This window comes from Vidua chalybeata, chromosome 6, assembly GCF_026979565.1.
Source record: "Vidua chalybeata isolate OUT-0048 chromosome 6, bVidCha1 merged haplotype, whole genome shotgun sequence".
NCBI lineage: Eukaryota > Metazoa > Chordata > Aves > Passeriformes > Viduidae > Vidua > Vidua chalybeata.
The window spans coordinates 36,910,528-36,933,141 of NC_071535.1; the positions used below are offsets into that span (position 1 = coordinate 36,910,528).

At 39.2% G+C, this 22,614-nt stretch overlaps 1 protein-coding gene across 1 annotated transcript in view; it reads left to right on the forward strand.

Moving 5' to 3' along the window:
* Nucleotides 1-4,192: 4,192 nt before the first annotated feature.
* The window catches only part of SPTBN5 (spectrin beta, non-erythrocytic 5), an 89,897-nt gene continuing 71,475 nt past the window's right edge, over nucleotides 4,193-22,614 (forward strand). Inside the window, exons 1-16 of the mRNA XM_053946138.1 lie at nucleotides 4,193-4,303; nucleotides 7,048-7,215; nucleotides 7,702-7,821; nucleotides 8,498-8,655; nucleotides 9,542-9,770; nucleotides 11,580-12,211; nucleotides 13,194-13,332; nucleotides 14,705-14,937; nucleotides 15,386-15,539; nucleotides 16,039-16,239; nucleotides 17,287-17,493; nucleotides 18,598-18,789; nucleotides 19,506-19,658; nucleotides 20,189-20,319; nucleotides 20,987-21,238; nucleotides 21,781-22,068. Coding sequence (XP_053802113.1) covers nucleotides 4,193-4,303; nucleotides 7,048-7,215; nucleotides 7,702-7,821; nucleotides 8,498-8,655; nucleotides 9,542-9,770; nucleotides 11,580-12,211; nucleotides 13,194-13,332; nucleotides 14,705-14,937; nucleotides 15,386-15,539; nucleotides 16,039-16,239; nucleotides 17,287-17,493; nucleotides 18,598-18,789; nucleotides 19,506-19,658; nucleotides 20,189-20,319; nucleotides 20,987-21,238; nucleotides 21,781-22,068 — 3,368 coding nt within the window. The remainder of the gene's footprint in view (nucleotides 4,304-7,047; nucleotides 7,216-7,701; nucleotides 7,822-8,497; nucleotides 8,656-9,541; nucleotides 9,771-11,579; nucleotides 12,212-13,193; nucleotides 13,333-14,704; nucleotides 14,938-15,385; nucleotides 15,540-16,038; nucleotides 16,240-17,286; nucleotides 17,494-18,597; nucleotides 18,790-19,505; nucleotides 19,659-20,188; nucleotides 20,320-20,986; nucleotides 21,239-21,780; nucleotides 22,069-22,614) is intronic.

The following is a 22,614-nucleotide window of genomic DNA, read 5'->3' on the forward strand; positions in this document are numbered from 1 at the left end:
CTCGTGGTGATCAGGCCTCGCTTGAGATCAGGGGTTGGAGTGGTAACAGCAAGCTCAGCATCTGTGTCCCTGTGACTGCCACTTCTATATTTCTTATGGCAAGGGAATTAAACATTTCTTCCCATCTTAGAGAGGAGATGAGAATTCACATGCATGTTACGAGAGGAGGACAATGATGACATGTAGGAAAAAGAATTCAAGTATAAATAAGTGTAGTGTCCTTTTTTGATTTACGTGGTGTTGCCAGGAGGGGAGAAGCAGCAGGGGATGGGCTGGGAACGGTGGAGTTTTGGGGACAGGCTGCTTGTGCATGAGATCTGTTTGATCTCCATAGTTCCCATTTTCCTCTTAAGCAGAACAAGATGTGCGCAGATAAGAAAGGGTGGTAAGAAATCCTAACACATCTTACTGGTGGTTATTTTGTAGAGGGATATCTGGCATCAGGATCCTTCCTGTAAAAAAACAAAGAAACACATCTGCCATCATGGAAAACCACTTCAGGCTGGAAACAAGGCAAGGGAAGGGTACTCTTTGGGCCCTTCTTCCTGAGGTCAGTGGAAAGGCTTTCCTTCTCTGCAAAGGCAGCAAGAGAGGGCCCATAATTAGCCTAGATGGGTGATTTTTCCCTGATCCCTCCAGGAAACTGCACGCAAATATTGTTGTGCCCTTCCTCTTACTTTGTTAGGATAAAAATAACTGAGGAAATGGCTTTATTTATCACTGTCACATAAGTGTCCACCATTTAACTTTGAACTTTAGATAGATATTCAGGACTTAGTGAAATTTTATACCATATCTTTGATTGCCTTGTATTATCATAAAAAGCAAAGACAGTAATTTGCACATTTAACTATATAGATAATAATTAACTTGCAATAGGGATAAATACCTGCATCCAGGACCAATTCACCCACTGGTCCTCTGCCTTCTATTTGACAGGAGCAAGGACATTTTCTCAATACACACAACCTAGCCAACCTGTGCCAGATTTAAACCATCAACTTACAGTATTAGTTGGCTAGTCCAGGACACAAGTCCAGGCATTTAGAAGGAATATTTTGAGAAATACCTGTAATATAAACATTCAACTTTTTTATTTTTAGCAGTTTTATGTTTTATGTGCACATTATATATTATATTTCTCTAATGTGCATATGAATACTACTGATAAAGAAGAAGAATCTACTGATAAAGTTTTATCTATCCTGGGTTTGGGTGGATTCCTAATTTCTTCTTATGTTTCTTCCTGTGCCTTTTGGAGGCTAGCTAAACTACACTTGCTAAAAGGGAAAACACTGCTATTCCCTTATCTCATCTCTGAGCTTGATATCTTTCCTTACAGCCTCTGATTTCAGATGCCTGCCCATTTTCTAGTACTGATTCCCAGCAGCAACTTTCTGATTCCTGGCAATGATGCCAGGTAAATGGGACCTGTGCGTGTGTGACCTTGTAAAGGCCAGAAAGGACTCACTGCTATCTATATAAGTCACCAGAATTATTTTCCCTTTTGTTATTAATAAGCCCATGAATAGTAAACTTTGGAATCAGCTGGCACTGCCAGCTTGACTCCAGTTGCCCTGCCAGCAAGAGGTATCTGTGCACAAAAGTGTCCTCAAAGCAGTGCTGAACAAATTCCTAACACTTCACAGTTTCACCTTCTAATTTGCTGTGTCCCAGTTTAACCACTTGGCTATCGCTCTGATCTTTGTACTCTCTGCTGTGCTTTTACTTCCTGAGTCCATTGTCAGGTTCAATTTTCCAGGTAAGAATTTCTTTAGAAGGGCAGAACCTCCAATTTAATTGCGCAAGATGCTCTTTACCAGAGCCTCAGAGCTATGTATGACTTTTCAACTGGTTTATAGCAATTTTGGTGACTTTCATATATTATTTTTGAGCGTAAGGATTGGACAAGGCCAGTGACAACCTTTACCCCTTGTGTCCTGATGGGTTAATTTCTTTCAGATCAGATGAGAGGTTCATAGGTAGATCATAAATACTCGGTCTCCGTTCCTGAAAGCAAAGGTCACTCTGCATTAAAGCAATGAGGTGAATGTAGGAGTGGATCCAGTGGAAGTCATTCTTCAGAAAAAAACAGCTGCTGAATGTCAGAAAGGACTTCCTCCAAAACTGGGTAACTCCATTTTTTCATGTTCTTTGATATTTTCTTTTCTTTTCTTGTAATGTACCACTATGACTAGTTTTAGTTCCTAGCACTGTTTGTGTATCCTGCAAATGCAGGTAATCTATTATAGATGTGTCTTTAGGTAACTATCTACCCATGCTGGGAGCATTTGTAACTTGATGAAACAGATGAGCTGTTACATGAGACAGTAGCTCAACAAATAATCTTCCTTTGTACCTAAATGAAACCAGTTCTGTCATTATTCAGGGTGACTGCAGTGTTTGGATAGGAATCCTTAAAAAAAAAAGAAGCCTGCAGATGTTCTGAGAAGCATTTGGCAAACTCAGAAATGTCGTTATGATATGGGTTATTACATGGGAGTGAGTTAATATCACCTCTCCAGCAGGGAAAGGCAATTCTTTGAATATCTGCTCTTCAAATTGAGAAAGTAGGCAGTGCTGAACTAGCCCACAAGATAAGAAAATGTTGAGAGAATGTTCTCCGTAATTCTATTTCAGATTTTGCTAAATTCTTCCTTTCATTAGGCTTTCATCTACAGTCACGACCCTTCCCTGTGTGGTTGCTGAACCACCAGGCTCCAATGCTGTCCCTGTTCTGAGGAAGTCCGGCTCTGAGGGTTAAGAAATATTTGCCCCCAAAAGAAATAACAAAAATGCAGTAACAAATCATTGCTTCTGCACTTTCCACACCTCTTAATATTGTAAAATGGCATTTTTTTTTTAATACTAATCAGAGCATGGTAAGGGCTATCCCATTTATAGTTGCTGCTGTTGCTGGTTCCCTGTTGCTGTCTTCTCATGCTAGGACACATGAAGTTTTCTTTTTCAGTATTTTATGTTTTATGAATTAAGTGGGTACAAAGCCCATAACTGTTCAGAACCTTGCCTTTGCAAAACAAACATGGAATTTTGGGAAGTATGTCATGCTGCTCCACACTCTCAGAGTTTCTCAGATGTTTTAATTTTTCATTCTCTTCTCTCTTTGCAGTGGGTTGAGAGCAGTAGGCACCTCTCTTCTCTCCCATCACTACAGCAGGTTTCTTGGTTTCCCAGCCAAGATATATAATTATGGCAGTAGTTCAAGCTGATGATGTTTGGTCACTAAAAGTGTCTGTAGCCATGAATCATACTATGATTTTTCTTTTTTTTTTTTCAATAATCCTCTTGCCTGCATAACAGCAAGGCCACTGCTGTTACAATTTACAATGTAAGCCAAATGTCTTTAAAAGAGCTATTCAGCTGAGCTGAAATCCAGTTTATTGTGTCACAGACTCTGAAGGCAAGACTCCTCCTTTCTAATCTTTCTGAATATTCATCTTGGGTTCTGTGAGGAATTACAAGCCTGACTTTTCACTGGTATGGATGAAGTAGACAAGAGCAGGGAGGAGGAATAATGCTTCCTGATACCCAGGCTACGACCTTTTTCATGTGATTATGGACCTGTGTTGCCATCCTTACTGTGACAGATGTGCAAAAACTGAACCCATGAGAGGAAAGAATCAAGTTGGTTCCATTTCCTTTCTAAGCAGCTCTTTGATTCTGTTGGAAGTACAGAAAGTCTGAAAGGCAAGGACAGAATCTCAACCAGTCCTCAGAGAACACAACACACTTTTTCTTTTTGAAGTGATTTGTGGATTCCTCCTTCTGGCAGTGTCTAAGATCAGTTCTCTGTGAGGTGCTTTCAGCACACCCAAGGAAGTTATTGATGGCTTTCAGGTAGAGGTGATCCTCATGGGATGAAGGAGACTGGGTGGAGGCTGAGAGCAAGAAAATAAAGCTGCATAGATACATGTCACATTTTCATCCTGAAGCTAGAGATCTATTTTTAAAGGGTGAGATCAAGCAAGTTAAAAATAAAGTTGGTGAAATTAAAGTGCAAAGTGCAAGCCAAAGGAAATGAAGGTATTACACTGGGTGTGGTATTGAATCTTGTACCTGTTGGTGCTGAGTTTCCTATATACACTGGGCGTGTGAGTGGTTTTTGTAGGTGGCCTGGCAGATCTTTTCAGCTCTCAGCAGCCTACTGAGGTTTCTGACTTCCTAGGTGACCATGGGCACTGAATATGAAAAAGATCATATCAAAAAGCTGCAGGAGCAGCGTATGTCCATGCAAAAGAAAACCTTCACCAACTGGATGAACAACATCTTCTCCAGGAATAATGTAGGTAGCTCCTTCAATTTGAAGATTTTTTTTTTCTGGGTTTTTTTTAAATTTTATTTTACCCACTGTATCCTTTTTAATGTTATTTTTAATGCATTTTTTTCTGAATTTTGTCGCATGCAAGTGAGGAAGGATTTGACTAACCAGAGTGCTCCATCCTCTATCTTTTATCTCACATCTGTCTCCTTTATTCATGGTACCAGTCTTCTCTGAAATCAAGGTTCATTTTGTAAACTGTATAACTCCATCATCACATTGTGATGTCCATTGTACACTGGTGATCCTCTCAGAGGAAAATCCTTATTTGCTTCTTTTTCCTGTAAATAAATTATCTGCAGACGTCAGAGTTTCCCCAGGCAATGCTCAATTCTTAATTGCCTGGCCAAAAATTCTGACTTTGTGCTTTGCCTGATTAGTTCAGTTTGAGTTGCTGCTCAAAGGCTCTGAAAAAGTAGCCTTAATTTTGGAGAATTTCAGACATACTGCCAGTATGCAAGTACAGACCAGTTTGTTTTCTCTAGCTCTCAGACTTCAAAAAATCATCAGAGCTAGTGTGCAGTCGATATGTGTGTGCAAGGTAACGCCAGCATATTCCAGTCTCCAGACTTACTGCAGATAAAATTTCAGGCCCAAATGATGTAGCTATGGCACAGAAAGGAATGATGTCATCCAAACCAATTCCATTTTCTGGAGTCTGTAGTAGGTAGTAATGAAAACAGATGTTGGGGACACCAAGCAGGACCAGGCCACTGGGTCCACTGTAGCTCATCACCGTGTTTCAGTACCAGATGTGTTTTTTCAGCGTAATGTTTTAAGTTTGTGATTTGTACAAAGGCAGCTGCAGAGCACAACAAACTTTCAAATTTATTTTTCATAATGGTAGCGAACAAGTGCAAAACACGTGCTTGTTTTGCCTCCTGCAGAAAGTTAGGTTTTTATGGTGTAGGAAATTAGTTCTGTTTAGCTGTAGACATATACTTTCTCATTTTAAAAATGCCTTCAAGTTCAGAGATAAAAATGCCAGTCTGAAGTTCCTGCAATGTACTTGTTCACATGCCATACAAGTCTGGGGAGCAAAGCCCGTGAGAGCTTTCCAAGCCATATACGGCAGAGACGGCGCAGAGTTTATCTAGGTCGTCCTGGCAGCTTAGTCCCAGCTTTCCAAGGCACACTTTGAGGTGATTGGACCATACTACAGGACACTGCAGTGTTCTCAATTATACTGTTGACTACTTCAAGTTCAGCACTAAGGATGCTATTGGATTGAATTTGTTAAGGTATCTGTGACTGGTATTTTTATGAGAAGAATGAGGCAGCAATGCTATTAGAGCAACAGCTGGGTGAGACATAAAGCAGATATATGAACCCTCTCTTTTTACAAATTCAAACGGAACTATTCTTCATTTATGGAAGTGTCACAGAATATGACAACTCAAATGTTTTTTTTATTGTAATACATAATATACAGAATTTTAAGTTTTATTAAATATGCAAAAAGGAATAAAGAATAGAAACAACAGGGAGTTGTTTTTATGGAGTTAATCAGTGGAGAAAATTGTGAATCCTTGTGCCATGCACAATAGAGACTTAAAGACTCTCCAACTTGTTTTTTACCCTTCCAGTGTTTTTTTCTTTCTCTGGAGAAAAGATTTCTTCAGCTAATTAGTAACTGATCAGAAATTAGAAGCTGTTATCTGTCCTTTTTCCCCTTAACATGTAAATATTCCCCAAATTTTAAAAATATAATAGCTTAGTCTTTTCCCTTTTCCCTTTTCCCTTTTCCCTTTTCCCTTTTCCCTTTTCCCTTTTTCCCTTTTCCCTTTTCCCTTTTCCCTTTCCCTTTTCCCTTCTCCTTCTCCTTCTCCTTCTCCTTCTCCTCTCCTCTCCTCTCTTTCCTTTCCCTTCGTCTCCCTCTTTCCCTTTTTCTCTCTTTCTGTTTTTCTCTCTTTCTTTTTCTCTCTCTTTTTTTTGGATGAAAAATATTATTTACTGTAATTGCAAAATCACAGTAAATTATTCTTAGGTGTGTGATACGGTTTTAATGTCACTTCTAGATAGCAAGTGGCATGAGGCCAAAAGGAAACACCCAAAGCAAGTTCTTGTTAGGTCAGAGTACAGACTGTGTCATGTTGTATCACCTAAGCACTGGGTGACCTCATTACTGGCAGCAGTAAGACACATTTTTGTAAGTGATCCTAACCTTTCACTTAGTGTGAGACTCTGGCTAAAAATATGGAGACTTTGGGTGGTAGTGCAGGTCCAAGCAGGACGTGACAAACTTTGTTGAGACTATGGAGTATAAAATGAGTCATTGAATGGGATTATCAGCTTAACTTTTAAATTAAATGCACAGCTCAGAATAAAATTATTCTGATCTAATAAAAGATTCACTTGAATTGGAATAAAAAATGTCAGCATTTATGAAAGGTTTGATTTTGAAAATGCTTGATTTTTTTTTATTTTTCAAAATCTCCTGTTTTTTTCTTTTTTATTCCATTGTGGGTTTTCATTTTTGTTTGGTTGCTGGGGTTTTTTTCACTTCAAACTACTTTCATAATGAATGTAAATTCTTCCACAAATCCATCTTTTCTGAATTAAGGCTCACCGCTCTGTGGACATATGCACTGTCATAGGGAAGACTCAGTGAAACATCAAGAAGGTGTTGTTTGTTTCGTTTTAGAAGTAAAGGGTTCTCTGTGCCAAATGTTAAATTGGAGTTTGTATTGCCTGGCTGGTCTTTACAGGTAAAGATTGAGATAGAAGATATTTACACAGATTTGAAGGATGGCATCTCTCTCATGAAACTCCTCGAGCTTCTCTCCGGAGAAGCTTTGCCCAAACCAAGCCAGGGAAAAATGAGAGTGCATTTTCTAGAGAACAACAGCAAAGCCATCACATTTCTGAAATCCAAGGTAAGTTAATATTAGGGATCACAACAGTTTATATATGTTATTAATTCATTATAGCATCATGTTCATAGTGGTTTCCCCCTCCAGTAGACAATAACATATCCTCTGAAGGCAGGCCAGGGATTTTATTAAAAGAAAAAAAAATCAAATTTTAATTTCTTTGTTATTTGAGTAATGTGTCTTAGAAACAGCTAATATTCCTCTCCTTTGGAGGAAAGAAACGTGCTTCTTTCCTCTCCCTAACCACCAGTTTTCAAGAAACATATATTGGAACTTTAAATTTTTGAGACCATTTTCCCTTTGCCAGGCTTTTGCCAAAATTCATAATGAGCTGATATAGGAGCTTGCAGGTCTGTGGACTGATGAAAAGATGTAAACATTAAACCTCTTTGCTTAAGAAAATGGCCTGAACACACTCTCCAGTAACAGTTTGTTACACTGAGAGCTGGACAAGAGCGCATTTATGCTGAACAGATACTGGTTTATTAGCAGGTACAAGTGAAAGTGATTGGTCCTGAGAATATCGTAGATGGTGACAGAACCTTAATCCTGGGCCTTATCTGGATCATCATACTTCGATTTCAGATATCATCTATCAAACTTGATAAGGTAAAACTGTATCTTTATCTTTTTGCTTGTGCAATTGTGTTTTTTTTCTCAAAAGGACAAAACAGTGACTTGGAGATAGAAAGAACATTCATGTTCTTCACACTCTCCTACAAATTTTTTACGGACTCTTGACTTCCTGTCGATTTCTCTGTCAATAATTCTCCTAGATTTGAGTCCCACGATGCTGCTCTGAAGAAGCACATGCTTTTTAAAGTTATTAAATGTGTACTCTAAGAACATGAAAAACAAGGTTCTATAAAGAACCTTCTATTATGAAATCAAAGTCAATAATTGCTAACAGTAGACCTGAATACATTGTGTTTTGTTTCTGAGTTCTATTTCACAGCTAAGGAAGCAAATAAACGGAACTTTCCTTTCTGTTTGATTTCTACAGCCCTTACAGAAGAGAAACGTTTAAAAAATTTCAGCACCTTCATTTCACCTTATAGTTTCTGCATTCATTCAATTCACTTTTTTTTAAATAGAAAACTTTTAGTTTTGTGTTAAATTTTTCTACCTTTATGACAGACACAGTCTGTAAGATGTGACTTTGAGGGGATCTGTGAATTGAAAAAAAGTAATATGAAGTGACCTTTGGGAACATAAGTGTAAAGTCACTGATAATATTTTCATATATTGTTGACACCGGTTTTTCTTTTCTCTGTTCTCTTCACAGGAAGAATTTGGAGGTAGAGCTGATGTTCTATTTGCCAATGAAGCCTTATTGCTATGGTGTCAGCATAAAACTGCCAGCTATTCCAATGTGAGTGTGAAGGACTTCTCCAAAAGTTGGAGTGATGGGCTGGCCTTCAATGCACTCATACATGCTCACAGGTAAGATTTGATGGATCAGTTCAGACAGAGCTGCTCATTGCTGTTTCTAGCTCTGACACAAGTTGTTCCAGGGTCTGAATTGCAAGTTTTTGACAAGAAACTGTAAGATAGTCTCTGCCCTTTTTCACTGAAGACTCTTTTTTCTTAAATGGGTTTTCTCTCCTTGAAAGGAAGGACCAAAAGCTCCTGCTTGGAGGTTCCTTTAGTTGGGTATAATACTGAATTTCCAGAGGAATATCACATATCTGAACAATACTGCCCATTTGGTCTTAGCCCCTCAGTCATGTTCCCATTGCTCTTTTTCTAATTTTTTTTTTTCAGGCAGTGGTTTTATTGTATGAACTTTTATTGTATGAACTTCCTGTTCAATTGTAATAGAGTAAGCGATTTCTCAGTCCCTTTCTTTCTCCCTTCTCTGTCCCCTTGAATAAGAGTGAAGGAAATAGCCAAAAGCAGGAGAGAGAAACCACCTATGGTAACTTTGAACACTTATTTGTCCTCAATAGTTCTGCTATATCTTATAGGGAATACCATAGCGGGATTGTGAAACTTCCCCAGCTGGGAGTCACCTCCCTTCTCACAACTGTCTCTCTAGTGGGCTTTGGTTTTCACCCATTGGGGAAGAGGAGAAATAAGGGCAGACATTTGCTAGGAGTGGCAATTCGATTTCATAGAAGACAATTTTCTTCCTGCTATGTAGGCAAGGGGCAATGCTCTTGAATGAAGTTCAAGGTCAAAGTAATTCCAGTGTTAATGTCACATAACATTAACAGTTATGTGACTATTAACTTAGTCTCATAAACAGGTTATGGTTTATGATCTGAAAGAACTTACTACAAACATAAATCTTCCTTCATTTCCATGCCCTCTTTTTCTCCTTGCCCAGGCCTGATCTTATCCACTATAGCTCACTGCGGCAGGACCAGCCCATTAAAAACCTGAACAATGCCTTTGATGTTGCTGAGAAAGAGTTTGGAATCAGCAAACTGCTTGATGCTGAGGATGTGGCAGTGCCCTATCCAGATGAGAGATCCATCATGACCTATGTGTCACTCTATTACCACTACTTCTCCAGACTGAAGCAAGGCCAGACAATACAAAAGAGACTTAACAAAGTAAGTGCATTGCTATCTTTGGACGTTATAAGTTAAAAATGTAAAGCTCAATTTAATTTGGAAGTGTGAGGGGTTTTGTGCAAGCTCTACTTCAGGATCATTTGAACTGAATCAAAAGGCACAGCTATCTGAAAGACCTTGCACCTTGACACTTGTACCTGGAGCCCGTACACTCTGATCTCCAAGAGGGTTGCAGTTATCTCACTGAAAATCAATCCCCTTTTGACCTCATAGTTTCTGTTTGAGAGCTGATATGGTTCCAAGGCAGCTTGAGGCATAGAGATCTCAACGATATTGGGAGAAGATTAAGACTAGGCAAAAGCAGACCTAGTCAACAGTTTTCTCATTTAATAAGAATGATGATCCTTTCTTCTATGGAACTACTTTGGATTTTGATTTCCTTTGAAAATCCTCATCCTTTCTTTCTAACTCCTTAGGTGGAAAATGAAAAAAACCCAACCAAATAAATGAAACAAAACCAAAACCACCACCACCAACAACAAATCAAACTGAGAGAATGCTAGATAAATTGGCTAAGTTAAATTGTTTTAATTGAATTTTTATTATTTTTTTATTAAATTTAGCTAAGTTAAGGGTTTTTTTCTGTTTCTACATACAATTCACCTCACTTAAAATCATGAGCGATATTTAATATTTCTTCCATCCCACTGATGGAAAACTAAAGGAATTTTGTAGTGGTTCCTCCGAAGACCACTTCCCTTGAGAGAATTTCTGTTCTATCTCCAGAGAAATCTGTTCTTGTTTTGATGAAACTACAAAAGAAGTAGCCTGCAGAAAACCTACACATCCAGGATGGGTCCTATGAACATCTGGATTTGGAGAACTGCCTGTGCAGTTGAGAGGGGAAATACATTGCTTAGAGGGATCAACAAAAATCCACACTGAGGCTTCCTTGGTGCTGACTAGGTGAAAAAGTTTTGCCAAGCAGGGTTTGGTCAGCTAAAAATGTGGTCTAGGACAAGGATTAGATGATCCTGTAGCGTGGGTCCCCACAGCACCAAGCCTGTTAGTGTGGAAGGAGTGTCTGGAGCATGCTCTTTGTCAGAAGACCCAAAGTTAGGTAGTCCTGCAAGGAGAAGAGAGTTGGACTCGATGGTCCTTATGGTTCCCTTCCATCTAGAGGTACTCTAGGATTATATGTATTAGAGCAGTATGTTCTCCAAAGAGATGTTTGCTGCAGTATTTACCTGAACTTGAAATAAAGGCAGGTCAGGCCACAAATGAAACAGATAAAAGTCCTAGAATTGAAAAATTAATATTAAATCAGAGTTAATACCCTTACCAAAGCCCTGTTTGGCCACAAAACGTTTTCTAGTAAATTTATAAAGATAAACAGTTCCAACAGAAGAGATTGAGATGGGGCTGTTTTGACCATAGTCTGCTGTGTGCATGTGAGAGAAGTAGGATCTTGTCAGATTGTTTCCTAAGATCCTAAGTGGTGAAGCTAAAAGGGTGTAATTACACATTAGGTTAGAATTGTTTGGGGTTGAGGAACGAGACTGGTAAAAAAAATCTGGTTTTTTTTTTCGATTGTGAAACAAAAAATGTGAAGCATGCTGTATATTTCAAAATGTTTTCTTAAATAAAAACTGAAATGAAGCATTAAATAATATTGATTTATCTGTGTTTTATGGAAGGCTGTTCTAGGATTTCACCTAGCTTCAGATATGACAACTATAAGCACATCAGTATAAAAATGTGATGACTGCTGAAGATACTGCTTTCTGTTCACCCACTGTGCTTCATTCTGTTACTTATGTGGCTTGTCATTTTATATTCCCATCACAGATCGTGTTCTTCCTGAAGGAGCTAGATGACTTGAAGCTTCAGTATGAGCAGATGGTCTCTGACCTCCTGAAATGGATTAAACTGAAGGTGATGGAACTGGATGACCGTCATTTCCCCAACTCTCTTCAGGAAATGTGGCTGCTCATGGCCAATTTTAAAACCTTCCGCACTGTGGAGAAACCCCCCAAATACCAAGAGAAGGGCATGATTGAAGCTCATCTCTTCAACATCAGGACCAAGCAGAGAGCCAACAACCAACGGCCCTACTTGCCCCCAGAGGGGAAAATGCTGCAGGATGTGGAAAAACACTGGATCATCCTAGAAAAGTCAGAGCACAACCGTGGAAAAGCACTGCAAAAGGAGATGCTGAGGCTGGAAAGGCTGGAACAGCTAGCCCAGAGGTTCCTGAAGAAGGCAGCCCTGCGTGAGTCCTACTTGGAAGACATGAGGAAAGTGATTGGGAAGCAGGACTTCTGGCCAGAGAGTGTGGACAGGATGGAGGCTGCCAGTAGGAAGCTGGAAGCCATTGTGGCAGATGTACTGCCCAGGAGGGAACGCTTCACAGCTTTGGATGAAATGGCCACCGTTATCAGCCAGGAGAACTATCACAGCAAAGATCAAATCTTGCAGAAGTGAGTGATGGCTGAGCAACTGTGTAGTGGTGGAGTATTAGTTGAAACTCTGTGGTGTGGTGGAAGGAAATTAATTATAACTTTGAATCCTATCTTTGCTCCTCATGAGTAGAACTGTCAGGAATTTCTTCTGCCTGAGAACAGTTTCAGTAGATAAGGCAAACACTTCATCTTCTTCAAAATTCTAACTTTTTTCCTTGTATGATCAAAGCCTCAGACCAACTTAGGGTAAAAATATTTTTAAGGCATTTTTGTTACATATGAAAATATACCCACAAATTTCTACCAAATATTCCATCAAAAAGTGCTTAGAGAGATACTAATTTTTTTCTCAAATAAACACATTTCTATTTCAGTCTGCAATTTGGGGAGATATGAATTGATTAAGGCACGGTATTCTCAGATCTACTCCATTTTGGAGCAAATATTGAACAATTATAAATTCTCTGATTATCTCAAGTAATTATATAACCTGGTTTGTGAGTATCTAAGAATGCCATACAAATAACTTCTCTCATGGTATTTTAGTGCTTTTCTAAATTCAGGCAAAATTGAGACCCTCTGTGAAAACTCAGAAAAACAAAAAAAAAAAAAGTTAAAAAAGAGTAAATCAAACAATGAGATCAGATTGTGACTTATGATTTAGTTCAGATTCGTGTTTTCCTTTAAGCAGCCATTTAAAGAACACTTCTTTGTTTCCAAGCCTTTTCACTTTATCAAGAAAAAGCACTGTAGCAAAAAAAAAGAATGTTTTATGAACATCCTTAAAAACAATGTCAAAATTTTAAGAGTCAATGACAGTTGGTGTGCTAGTCAAAATTCCTGTAATAACATTTTTTTACCTGTTTTGTGTTCCTGGCCTGTCCTCTTACACTGATGTCAAGAGTCGTGTGTGTTTATTTAGCCCCTCCAAAGCTGCAATCACTGAGAATCCTCCAGTGATGTCTAAAGTCTTTGGTAATTTCTTTCTCTTCCTTTGTAGGCAAAAGAGCATTTCAAAGCAATGGCAGGATCTCCTGGATCAGCTGCAGAGACGAGAACAATCCCTGGGAATCATGCAGGAAATTCTGGGCCTTCTAAGGGACATAGATGCCATTACAGAGGAGCTGAAAGAGCTGCAGGTACTGAGCCCTCTCCAGCAGCACACAACTTGCAGTGCTGCCAATGTGTGTCCCCATGTTCCAGGAGACTGGCTGGTGCCAACAGGAGATAAGTCTATCAGCTATAGAAAAAATACACAATTTTTACCTAGATGCCTAATTGACCAGTTTGGTTCATCATCACAGATAACTACACGAGGAAAACCAGGCTTTGCTATAGGGGATTTCCCTAATCAGAAAGCCAGGAATCCTGTTACATGGAATGTCCTACAGGTTCAAGTTATATGGTAAAATAAAGATGTGAAATAATATTTTCTAAATTTACGAGTGCAAAAGCAAAAGTGAAATAAACACACCTCCTGTTTCCATTCCACAAAATTCTTCTGCATTAGCTTCTGGAAGTTCCTGCAGTAATTTTACAGGTAGAAATCAGCTCAGGCTTACAGGTATATAAGCTCATGAGAAAGGAAAGTTCCACTGTAAATGCATAGTGATTGCTTTTAGTAAGAATCTCCATCTGTTACCAGAGTGTCAGAGCACAAACTCTTCAGCATGAGAAATAACTGGGTTCATATTGATTTTGTAATGGAAGGAAGTATGTGTACATTCTTTGCCTTGAAGACAAATCCTCATGACTACAGGTTGCTTTGTACCCAAGCTGAAAAAGTCAGCATGCTATATGAAGTTGTGAATTTCAAATTAAAGATAAGAGCTATCTCTAAGTTATAAATATTTCTGTCCTAGCATTAGTAGGCAAAGACTATCTAATGGTAATAGTGTCATAGTAGTGTCAGTAGTAGTCTGAGAATATGGGAAAAGATTGGTAAGGAAGGATAAGTACCCTAGGATTAATAATTGTATCCATTGATACAACTAGAAAGAAGACAGACTGATAAGCACTTCTCATCAGTCACCAATTAAGTACTATAAAGTACTTATTTTCATTATTTACATAGATGCTCCTCAAATAAAAGAACATTGCAGTTAGAAAATATCATAGAATTGGATATTGTGGAATTCTTCAAATAGAGAGTGTGAATCAACCTGCCTACAGATGGGTCTACAGCAAAGAGATATTCATTGCACCCACAAATTCTGAGACCTTGAGTGCTTAATCGGAAGAAATATCTTGGGTACAAAAACAGATGCCTATTTGATGAGCCCATTACTTACACTGCAGCAGATCAAAACTCTGGATTGTTGCCATTAGCTCGTGGAATTGAAAAAACAAGTATAAATTCTCTAAATAGGCAGGTTTTTAGCTTTACCTATCCGACATTCTGGGACATTTAGAAGCTATGAGAGAAAACAGGAACCTTTCAACTGATTTATTTGCACTGAGACCCTGGATGGACTCTCTGAAAATCTCTCATTTTTTCTTCTCCCTTTGTAGGTGCTAGTGAATTCCCAGGACTGTGGGAAGCAGCTCCTTGAAGTAGTAGATTTGCTGCAGAATCACAACTTGGTTGACTCGCAGATCTCTTCCTATGATGACAGGTTGATGCACATCACCCAGAGAACAGGAGAAATCAGCAAGGACAGCACAGTTAAATCAGAATTGCTTTATGCAAAAGTTCAGATGCTTCGTCAGCTGTACCAGAACCTCACAGCTCAGAGCAAGTCACGGTAGGTCTGTGCTGGTGGCTCTGTTCTTCCTGATTAGGATGCCCAATGTGCCATGAGAAGAATGAAAGAATGGCACAGCTTCCCAGCATTTGAAATTTTGTCATTTCTCCATTTATAAAGACAAAACAAAAGCAACTTGATTGTCTTGATTGTAATTGTGAAAGGATCACTCACTTGCATAGATGAAGAATAGATTCACTCTCAACATTTATTATAATTTGCTTTATGAGACGTCTGAATAGTAAATGGTTATCTCTTCGTCTCCTGGAGAAAGAAGGAAATGTAATTTTGTTTCTTTTGTTTTATTCCATGAATAAATTAATATATGACAAAGAGGAACTAAAGGCATTCAAATTCTCGATTTTTAAATTTTTCTTTGATCAATCTACCACTGTCTTTATGGAATCTTAATTCTGACAGTCACACGCTGTTTGTTTCCTTGGTTCAGTAAATCTCAGCTAGAAGAGGCTTTGAAGCTTTTTGAATTCTTCCGTGACTGCAAAGAGGAAGAATCGTGGATCTCTGAGAAGTGGAAGCTGGCAAGAATGACAACATTAGGGAAAGATGTCAGCCAGATCACAGCCTCTATTCAGAAGAACAAGGTATCTTACTTTGCTGCTGGTGCCTTGTCTTTGTATTAAAGCAAGATTTTAGAACATCCATGTCTTTCAGTTCAGTCAGTGCAGGACTTATAAGAATGCTGTCAAACTAATCCTTATCTCAAGGATAAGATAATCCTTATCTTATTTCAGAGTCTGGAAATTTAAAAAAATGTGTAGACTAGGCATTTTTTTCCCAAAGAGGGGAAGGAAAGGGTAGAGAAGAAATATGCTTCATACTAGATTAGAAGTGGGACTTGTGAAGACACTGAGCTCCATATTAGCTAACTTTTGATGGAGAAAAAAAAAGGTTGCTAGTTTCTGTGTTTCTCACCTTTTTTTCCTGTCCAAGAGAGACGAGGATAAAGAGAGAATAGGTGAAAAACTCAGACATAGGGCTCTTGGAAACATTTACATGACAGCAGCAGAGAGTAGGAACTGCTCTTTTCTCTTGGCTGGTAGGGAATGAGCTGTGCTGACATGTTTCCTGTCCTTGTGCTAGGCTCTTGAAGTGGAGTGCAATTCACACAGGGCCATATGTACAGATGTGATGAGGAGGGGCTGGGAGCTCAGCCAAAAGAATCCCATGCGCCAGGATGACATTCTGAGGCAGACAGACAACCTCCAGAAGCTGTGGCAGCAGCTCCAAGACGAGGTGGCTGATCGAAAAAGCCGCCTGCAGGCAGCAGCCCTCATCAAACAGGTAAGAGGGTTCTGCTGGGGTGTGTGATATGTGGGGCATGGATGTGGCTCAGTTCTGCCCCATGCCCCCACGTGGAAGACAACACTGGCAGGAAAGATGGAAATAACTCACATGATAGCACTAATGAAGAGTCTTTTTAGAGAGCGGATCAGGTAGCTGTGTGATGTATTTCAAAAATGAAAAAAAAAAAATCCAAAGACCACCAACAAAAAAAACATGTTGTAAGACTTAGATTGACCATGAACTTCACAAATCCTGCAAAGTGTTTGACCCTTCCATTCTGACCTACAATTTTAGGTCAGAAGCATTCACACATCTGCAAATAACAAATTTGTATAAAAACAACATTCTTAAATCACATTACATTATCTCAGGTATTCTTAGTCTCCCCTTCTTATGATTTTGCTCAGTCTATTGTAACCATTAAATGTTTGAACAAAACTGAACAACTTTTTTCTTAAGGAAGTCTAAATTCTCTCTTCTCTTTATTAAGTTTGACACCATTATGGTGTTTTAGTTTTTCCTTTGTCCCTCATTACTATGGGTATTCTCTTTTTCCTGTTGTACTTTTATTCTATGTGTCATACCCTTGTTTTATCCTTCTACAACCATAGCCAGGCAGACTGCAAATTCTGGAAAAAAGTAAACTTCTGTTGTAGATCAAGTTAATTGCTTGTTCCTTAAACATTAAGAAAATATCTGTTGGTATTGCATAGTGATGCCTACCAATAGCATACATTGTGGGTTCTTTTATTGCTGCTGTTTTGCACCATGAAGTTTTAGCTAGTTAGGAGTTCTTAAACAGCTATATAGGCAATCTTTGAATCTCTTTACTCACTATAATTCTGTGAATTAACTGTGTTGTGAGCATGAAATACATCACGAGTTTAGAGTTACCTCATCCATAGTTTTCACAACACCTGTAAGTAACCTTATGGCTACAGACCTAATGGAATTTCTCCTCATTCATAATTTTACAAAGAGGAAGGAGCTGGATATGATGCTTCCAGCATGAATCCAAGTGTTTTCCTCCCTGTGTTCCTTCAGTACTTTGCTGACATTGATGAAGCAGATTCGTGGTTGCGAGAGAGGCAGACTCTTCTTGCCAGCAAGGACTATGGCAAAGATGAATCAAGCGCGGAAGCGCTGCTGCATCGTCACTTGCGCCTGGAGAAGGAGATTGCAGCCTATTCCTCCGAGATGAGGCGCCTCAAAGAGCAGGCTGACATTGCAGCACAGCAGGCTCCAGCTGCAGTAAGTAGAGGAGGGATTGTGTCACATTGTGCTGAAGAATGTAAATGAAATGTTTTTTCAATTATTTATTTTTTATTTGGTTTACCCAAATAGAATATTCCAAATTAAGTTTTTAATAAGAATTGGCAAAAATTTTTAGGTGAAAAAGAAGTTTCTTGTTTGCTCATAGCACACCTAGTTAGTATTCTTTGAAGTGCTAGAAATATTCTCATCCATGTTAGTACCCTCTACTGGTCCTCACAAATACATTCTCACTCTTTATTATCATGAAATTATTCATTTCAATTATCTTTAAAAAGCAGACTTTTAATCAAAACATCCTGACAAATTCTTCTGCTACTGTAATGTAGTGAAGAACTATCCCACAACTCCAGGAGTAACTCATACCATCCTTTATTTTTAAGGCAGATGAGATGAAGTCAAGCTCTGCAGATGCCCCTCTTTTTCACGTACTAGAAAGGGAACTTTTGACCTGAGATCAGCTCATTTAATAACAGAATTCAGAGGAGACAAATGAATGACACATTTTATAGCTTGCTTCTTTAGACTTCTATATTCACTCAATATTTAGCCCAATAAATTTGAGAGCAGTGGGCATCTCTTAGAAAAATATTTTATTACTTTGCTGTGAAATGTGAAAAAACACATGATGAGATGGTGTTGATGCACAAAAAGTATTGATTCACTATGGGACTCACAGATTTTGAAACTGGAAGTGATCAGGTACTAAAACATCACCACAAAAAGAACCATGAGCACAGTCAATTGCCTTGCTTTGTTGGCACTTCTGAAAATAAAAAAGCTCCTCCAACCAAACAACTTCGATTTGGGCAGGAAATGAGAATTTTTACTGAATCAATACAGTTTGAAATGAGCTAAATTAAAGTCCTTCTTTAAACAAAACCAAAATATATTTCAGTTTTTTTAATTCATTTTTTCAGAATAAAACAGTGGAAATTGTCCTTAAAAAAATACTGGAAGTTTTTGTTTTAAAGGGTCAGAATGCTGTGATTTGAACTAGCAAATCTAAGTTTTCCTTCCAAATGAAATTTTATCCAAATCAGAAATTCTCATCCATTGATTTTGTTAAATTTTTCTTAACAGATGACAAAGAGGGAAGCCCCAAGTGACTTAAATCAAAAGACAACTAAGCTACCATTCAGTCGAACCTGGCCAACATCTGAAACTGCATCCACTGGAACCTCAAGTATGGATGATCATTTTCTTCCAGAGAATATCTGGAAGACCCAAGAAGAAATAGATTCACTTTATGAACATCTACAGAACATGGCTGAGGTATAATACCCCCTTCTGCCGTGCAGCTCGTGAAGAAGTCCAAACCAGTGAAAATTGAAATTAAGTGCTTTGCTGGCTTCTTTCAGTTTAATAATGTGCCTCAATTCTGTTAATTCCTGTAGGACTTCAAGCCTTGAGATGATCACTGAAGTTTTGTATCAAAACAAATTTTATGTGGGCAAATTTCCCATTTACATTCCAGTAGTTTTAGTCCATGAAAAGCAGATTCCTTTGTGTAATCCTTCCCCCCCCCCCTTAATGTTTGCTTGTTGTAGCTCCTAAATCACTGGGCTGTCTCGCCTGACACCAGAAAAAATAAACTGCAACCTGCATTTTGTTAATGTGCTGCTCTTCACTCACACCTGCTCAAATCATGCCCTAAAGACTGACACAATCATGTTGCATGTGACTCTTACATATTCTAGAGACTACTGCCTTATGTCTTCAGTGAGCAGCATCAGGTAGCACAGCAGCCCTCCTTACTGTCCAGAAGCTGAGCACTCTCCAAATGATTCTCTTATGTTTTTAAACCACTGTTGCTCTGGAAGAAGTATTGTGATCTTAAAATTTCATGTTCTGTTCTCTTTCAGCAGTTTCTGGGAAAACTACTAAGCCACCACCTGTATATTGTAGCTTAAATGGAAAGATCTTTTTTCTGTTGCTTCAAATGGTGAGGAGTTATTACAACAATAGTTAAGTCTTCATCTCTTTTACAGAGCAGAAAAAAGGCTCTGGAGGAGATGATTGGATATTATCGCTTCTGTAGCTCTTGCGAAGAATTTCAGTCATGGATGAGAGATAAAGAGAATATTTTCTGCACTCTTCAACCTCAAGCAGACAATGTGGAGGTCATGCAGCAGAAATATCAGGTACCCCTTTTTCCTTTTCACAGATGACACCTTTTAAATCAATCTTACCTTAAGAGAAATGATAAAATTGAGAAATAATGCTTTGAGAGCCTTTTCATTAATTTCAACTTAGAGAGTCATGCATAGACCAGATATTTCTTTTATACAGACTATGCCAAATTACGGAAGCTGATGTGACTGTGTCCCTTTATCTTCCTGTGAACATGGTATTGTGTACAAATATCATTGTACACAAGGATTCTTTCTGTCATTTACCTTACATCACTTTAAAAAAGTACCAAATTATGAAAAAATACATCAGTGCACTTGCATCCCAGTGGAGTGGGACATACGTGCACAGTGTGCACACCAGGGAGGTCAAGGGGCTGCAGGGGAATTGTGTGCACAGGTGTGCGTGGAGTCAGCAGGCAGGGAGGGGGAGAAGCCAGCTGTGAAAATGGGATATGAGTGGATATAAAAGATTATTGAGAATTGTGTCCACAGAAATGGAAAAACCTCGTGTTCTTCATTCTTGTATTTTTCCACTTTAGAGATTTTTAACAGAACTGGCTGCAGGCAAAGGCCAGCTGGAAGACATTGAAAACTTAGCTGTTAAATATGGAAAGATCAGTCCCAGCAAATATCTTGAGATCCAAACTTGGATGGAAAAGATCAACATCAGGTAAAAGTGCTACCGATAAGCAGAGGATTGTTTAATGGGGATAATTCTTATCCCTTCTAGACAACAGTGACACAAATGAGAAAGAGGCAGCCCTCAGCTGGCTGCAGGCTGGCCCTGAGATCAGTACCACATCTCCAGAACTGAGGGGGCCACCTAGGACCATGGTACCAAATCACTTAAACTGTAGAAATCTGTCTGTGCATGTTAAAACACAATGGGAATTCATCCACGGGAGACAATGTTGTATTCAGAGCAGTTCTGCAGCACTGCAGCTCATTTGGTTACTTAAGCATCAGGGTGAGGACACACTTCACAAATCTTGAAAGAAGGATCAAACCATGTTTGACTTCACCAAGAGTATTTAGTACCTGTTGTGAATGTATTCCTGCTACCATGTCACTCAGTGACAGTGGGCATAGGCAGGTCCTGATTTTGACCGTGGTTGTTTAATTGCATCGTGTTCAGAGTGTCCTGTCCACCTGAGCAGGTCCCATTTTTGAGATGACACTGATATGAACTTTGATCTTGTGAGGGAGTGCTGGTGTTCACTCCCTGCCCAGCCCAACCATTTAAGTCCTGATGTAGTCTTTATACAAGACTTTTTCTGAACAGAAAACTGGTACAGTTCATTTATAACAATGGCTATAAATTGTTATCTCGCTTCAAGATGGCAATCCATGGAAACACTGAAGGAGGAGAAAGGCTCTGAGCTGATTGGAGTGGCTGATGTGAGGACATTTCTTCAGGACTGTCAGAGCATAGGAGTGCTACTGCAAGACAAGATGGTCCAACTCAGGGATCTGGAACCAGGGAACTTGTCTGCTGGACTGGAGTCAGACAAGCGCAAACTGTACACAATTGAGAGAGAGGTCCTTGTGACAGAGAGGAAAATTGAATACTTGAGGAGTGTTGCAAAGTCGTAAGGAACCTTCTTTATCTTTTCACTTTCTTTGCTAGTTCTCTAAGATCATGCTGTAAATTATGGCTGTAAAGAGAAAGAGTAGCTTTTAAAGTTTCTCTTTCTAGAAATCCAAAGAACTCACTTGCCTGCTGGACTGAGCTCATTTCTCCTGAGTGTGGCTGGGTGATTGGGGAGGTGTTTGTTTCCAGACTTCACAGTTGTAGAAGGATGAATACCACAGGATTGTTTGTGGTTCTAAAAAATCCTCTCTACTGTTAGTTACCTACTTCAAAATGTGGAGGTATTACTTAGGTCCTGAAAGAGGGTAATCAGGGGAAGCAAGGGTGATGGTAGGAAAATAGCAGATAATTGTGCACAGGAGTTCAAATTTGAAATATTAAAGTTTTTTACTTCTTTAAGTTTTCAGTACATTCACAATGGGGATATGTTGCCTTAGCTGACTTTCTTTTTAATGGAACTCGAAATATCCAAATCTACTCCTTTTAAAGAGTACTGGTTCAAGCTCTAAGTGTCATACAGTTGAATGTATTTTATTGAAGGATCAAGGACACCAACCCTGCAGAGAGCAGGGCCATCACTGAGCAGGTAGAAAACATGGAGAGACTTCTGGCAGAGCTCAAGCTGGAGATCCAAAAGAAGCGGGACATTCTGCAGTGGGCCCAAAACCAGCAGTCCTTCCTGCAAGACAGCCGTAGGCTCCTACTGTGGGCAGAGGGCATTTGGGAGAAACTGAGCAGTGAAGAAATGGGTCTGGACGTGGGATCTGCAGAGCAATTGCTGAAGGAACATCAAGACCTGCTGATAGAAATTGGCTCTCAGAATGAAAGGTAGAGAGATTCTGGCAGGGTGGGCAGAGTGGGGTGATATGACAACAGTACTGTGAAAATGAAACATGTAAATCATGTATATAAATTGTGCATGAAGGTGACACCAAAATTTTTTTCATATGCACTTGAACATTCGTGACTAAAGGAGACTGCAAAACATAAAATCTGGTCAGCTTTTGCCTACTTATCCTGAAGGCTGGTGGAGGGGGAAGGAGGAGCTGTATGTTTGTAGTAGTAGAATTCCACAAGCTCTCTTGACACTCTCAGAAAGTGCCATCTGTACTTTATTCCAGCTCCCCATTCCTTCTCAGGCCTTAAGCTTCCATTTGCCATCATTTTCAGTTCTTCTTCTGCACTGTTACGAATTTCCAGGTACTGTTGGCCCTCCTTTCAGCTTTTTAACCTGAAAGCCTGCTTATGTGGGCTTTCAGTGCAGCTGGGGATATCTCACCTACTGCCTCCAGCATGTATCCCTGAGCAATAAAACAGCTTCACTTTGTAGTGCATAACCTGCAGAGAAAAGGTAATAAGGAGGGAGGGAAACTT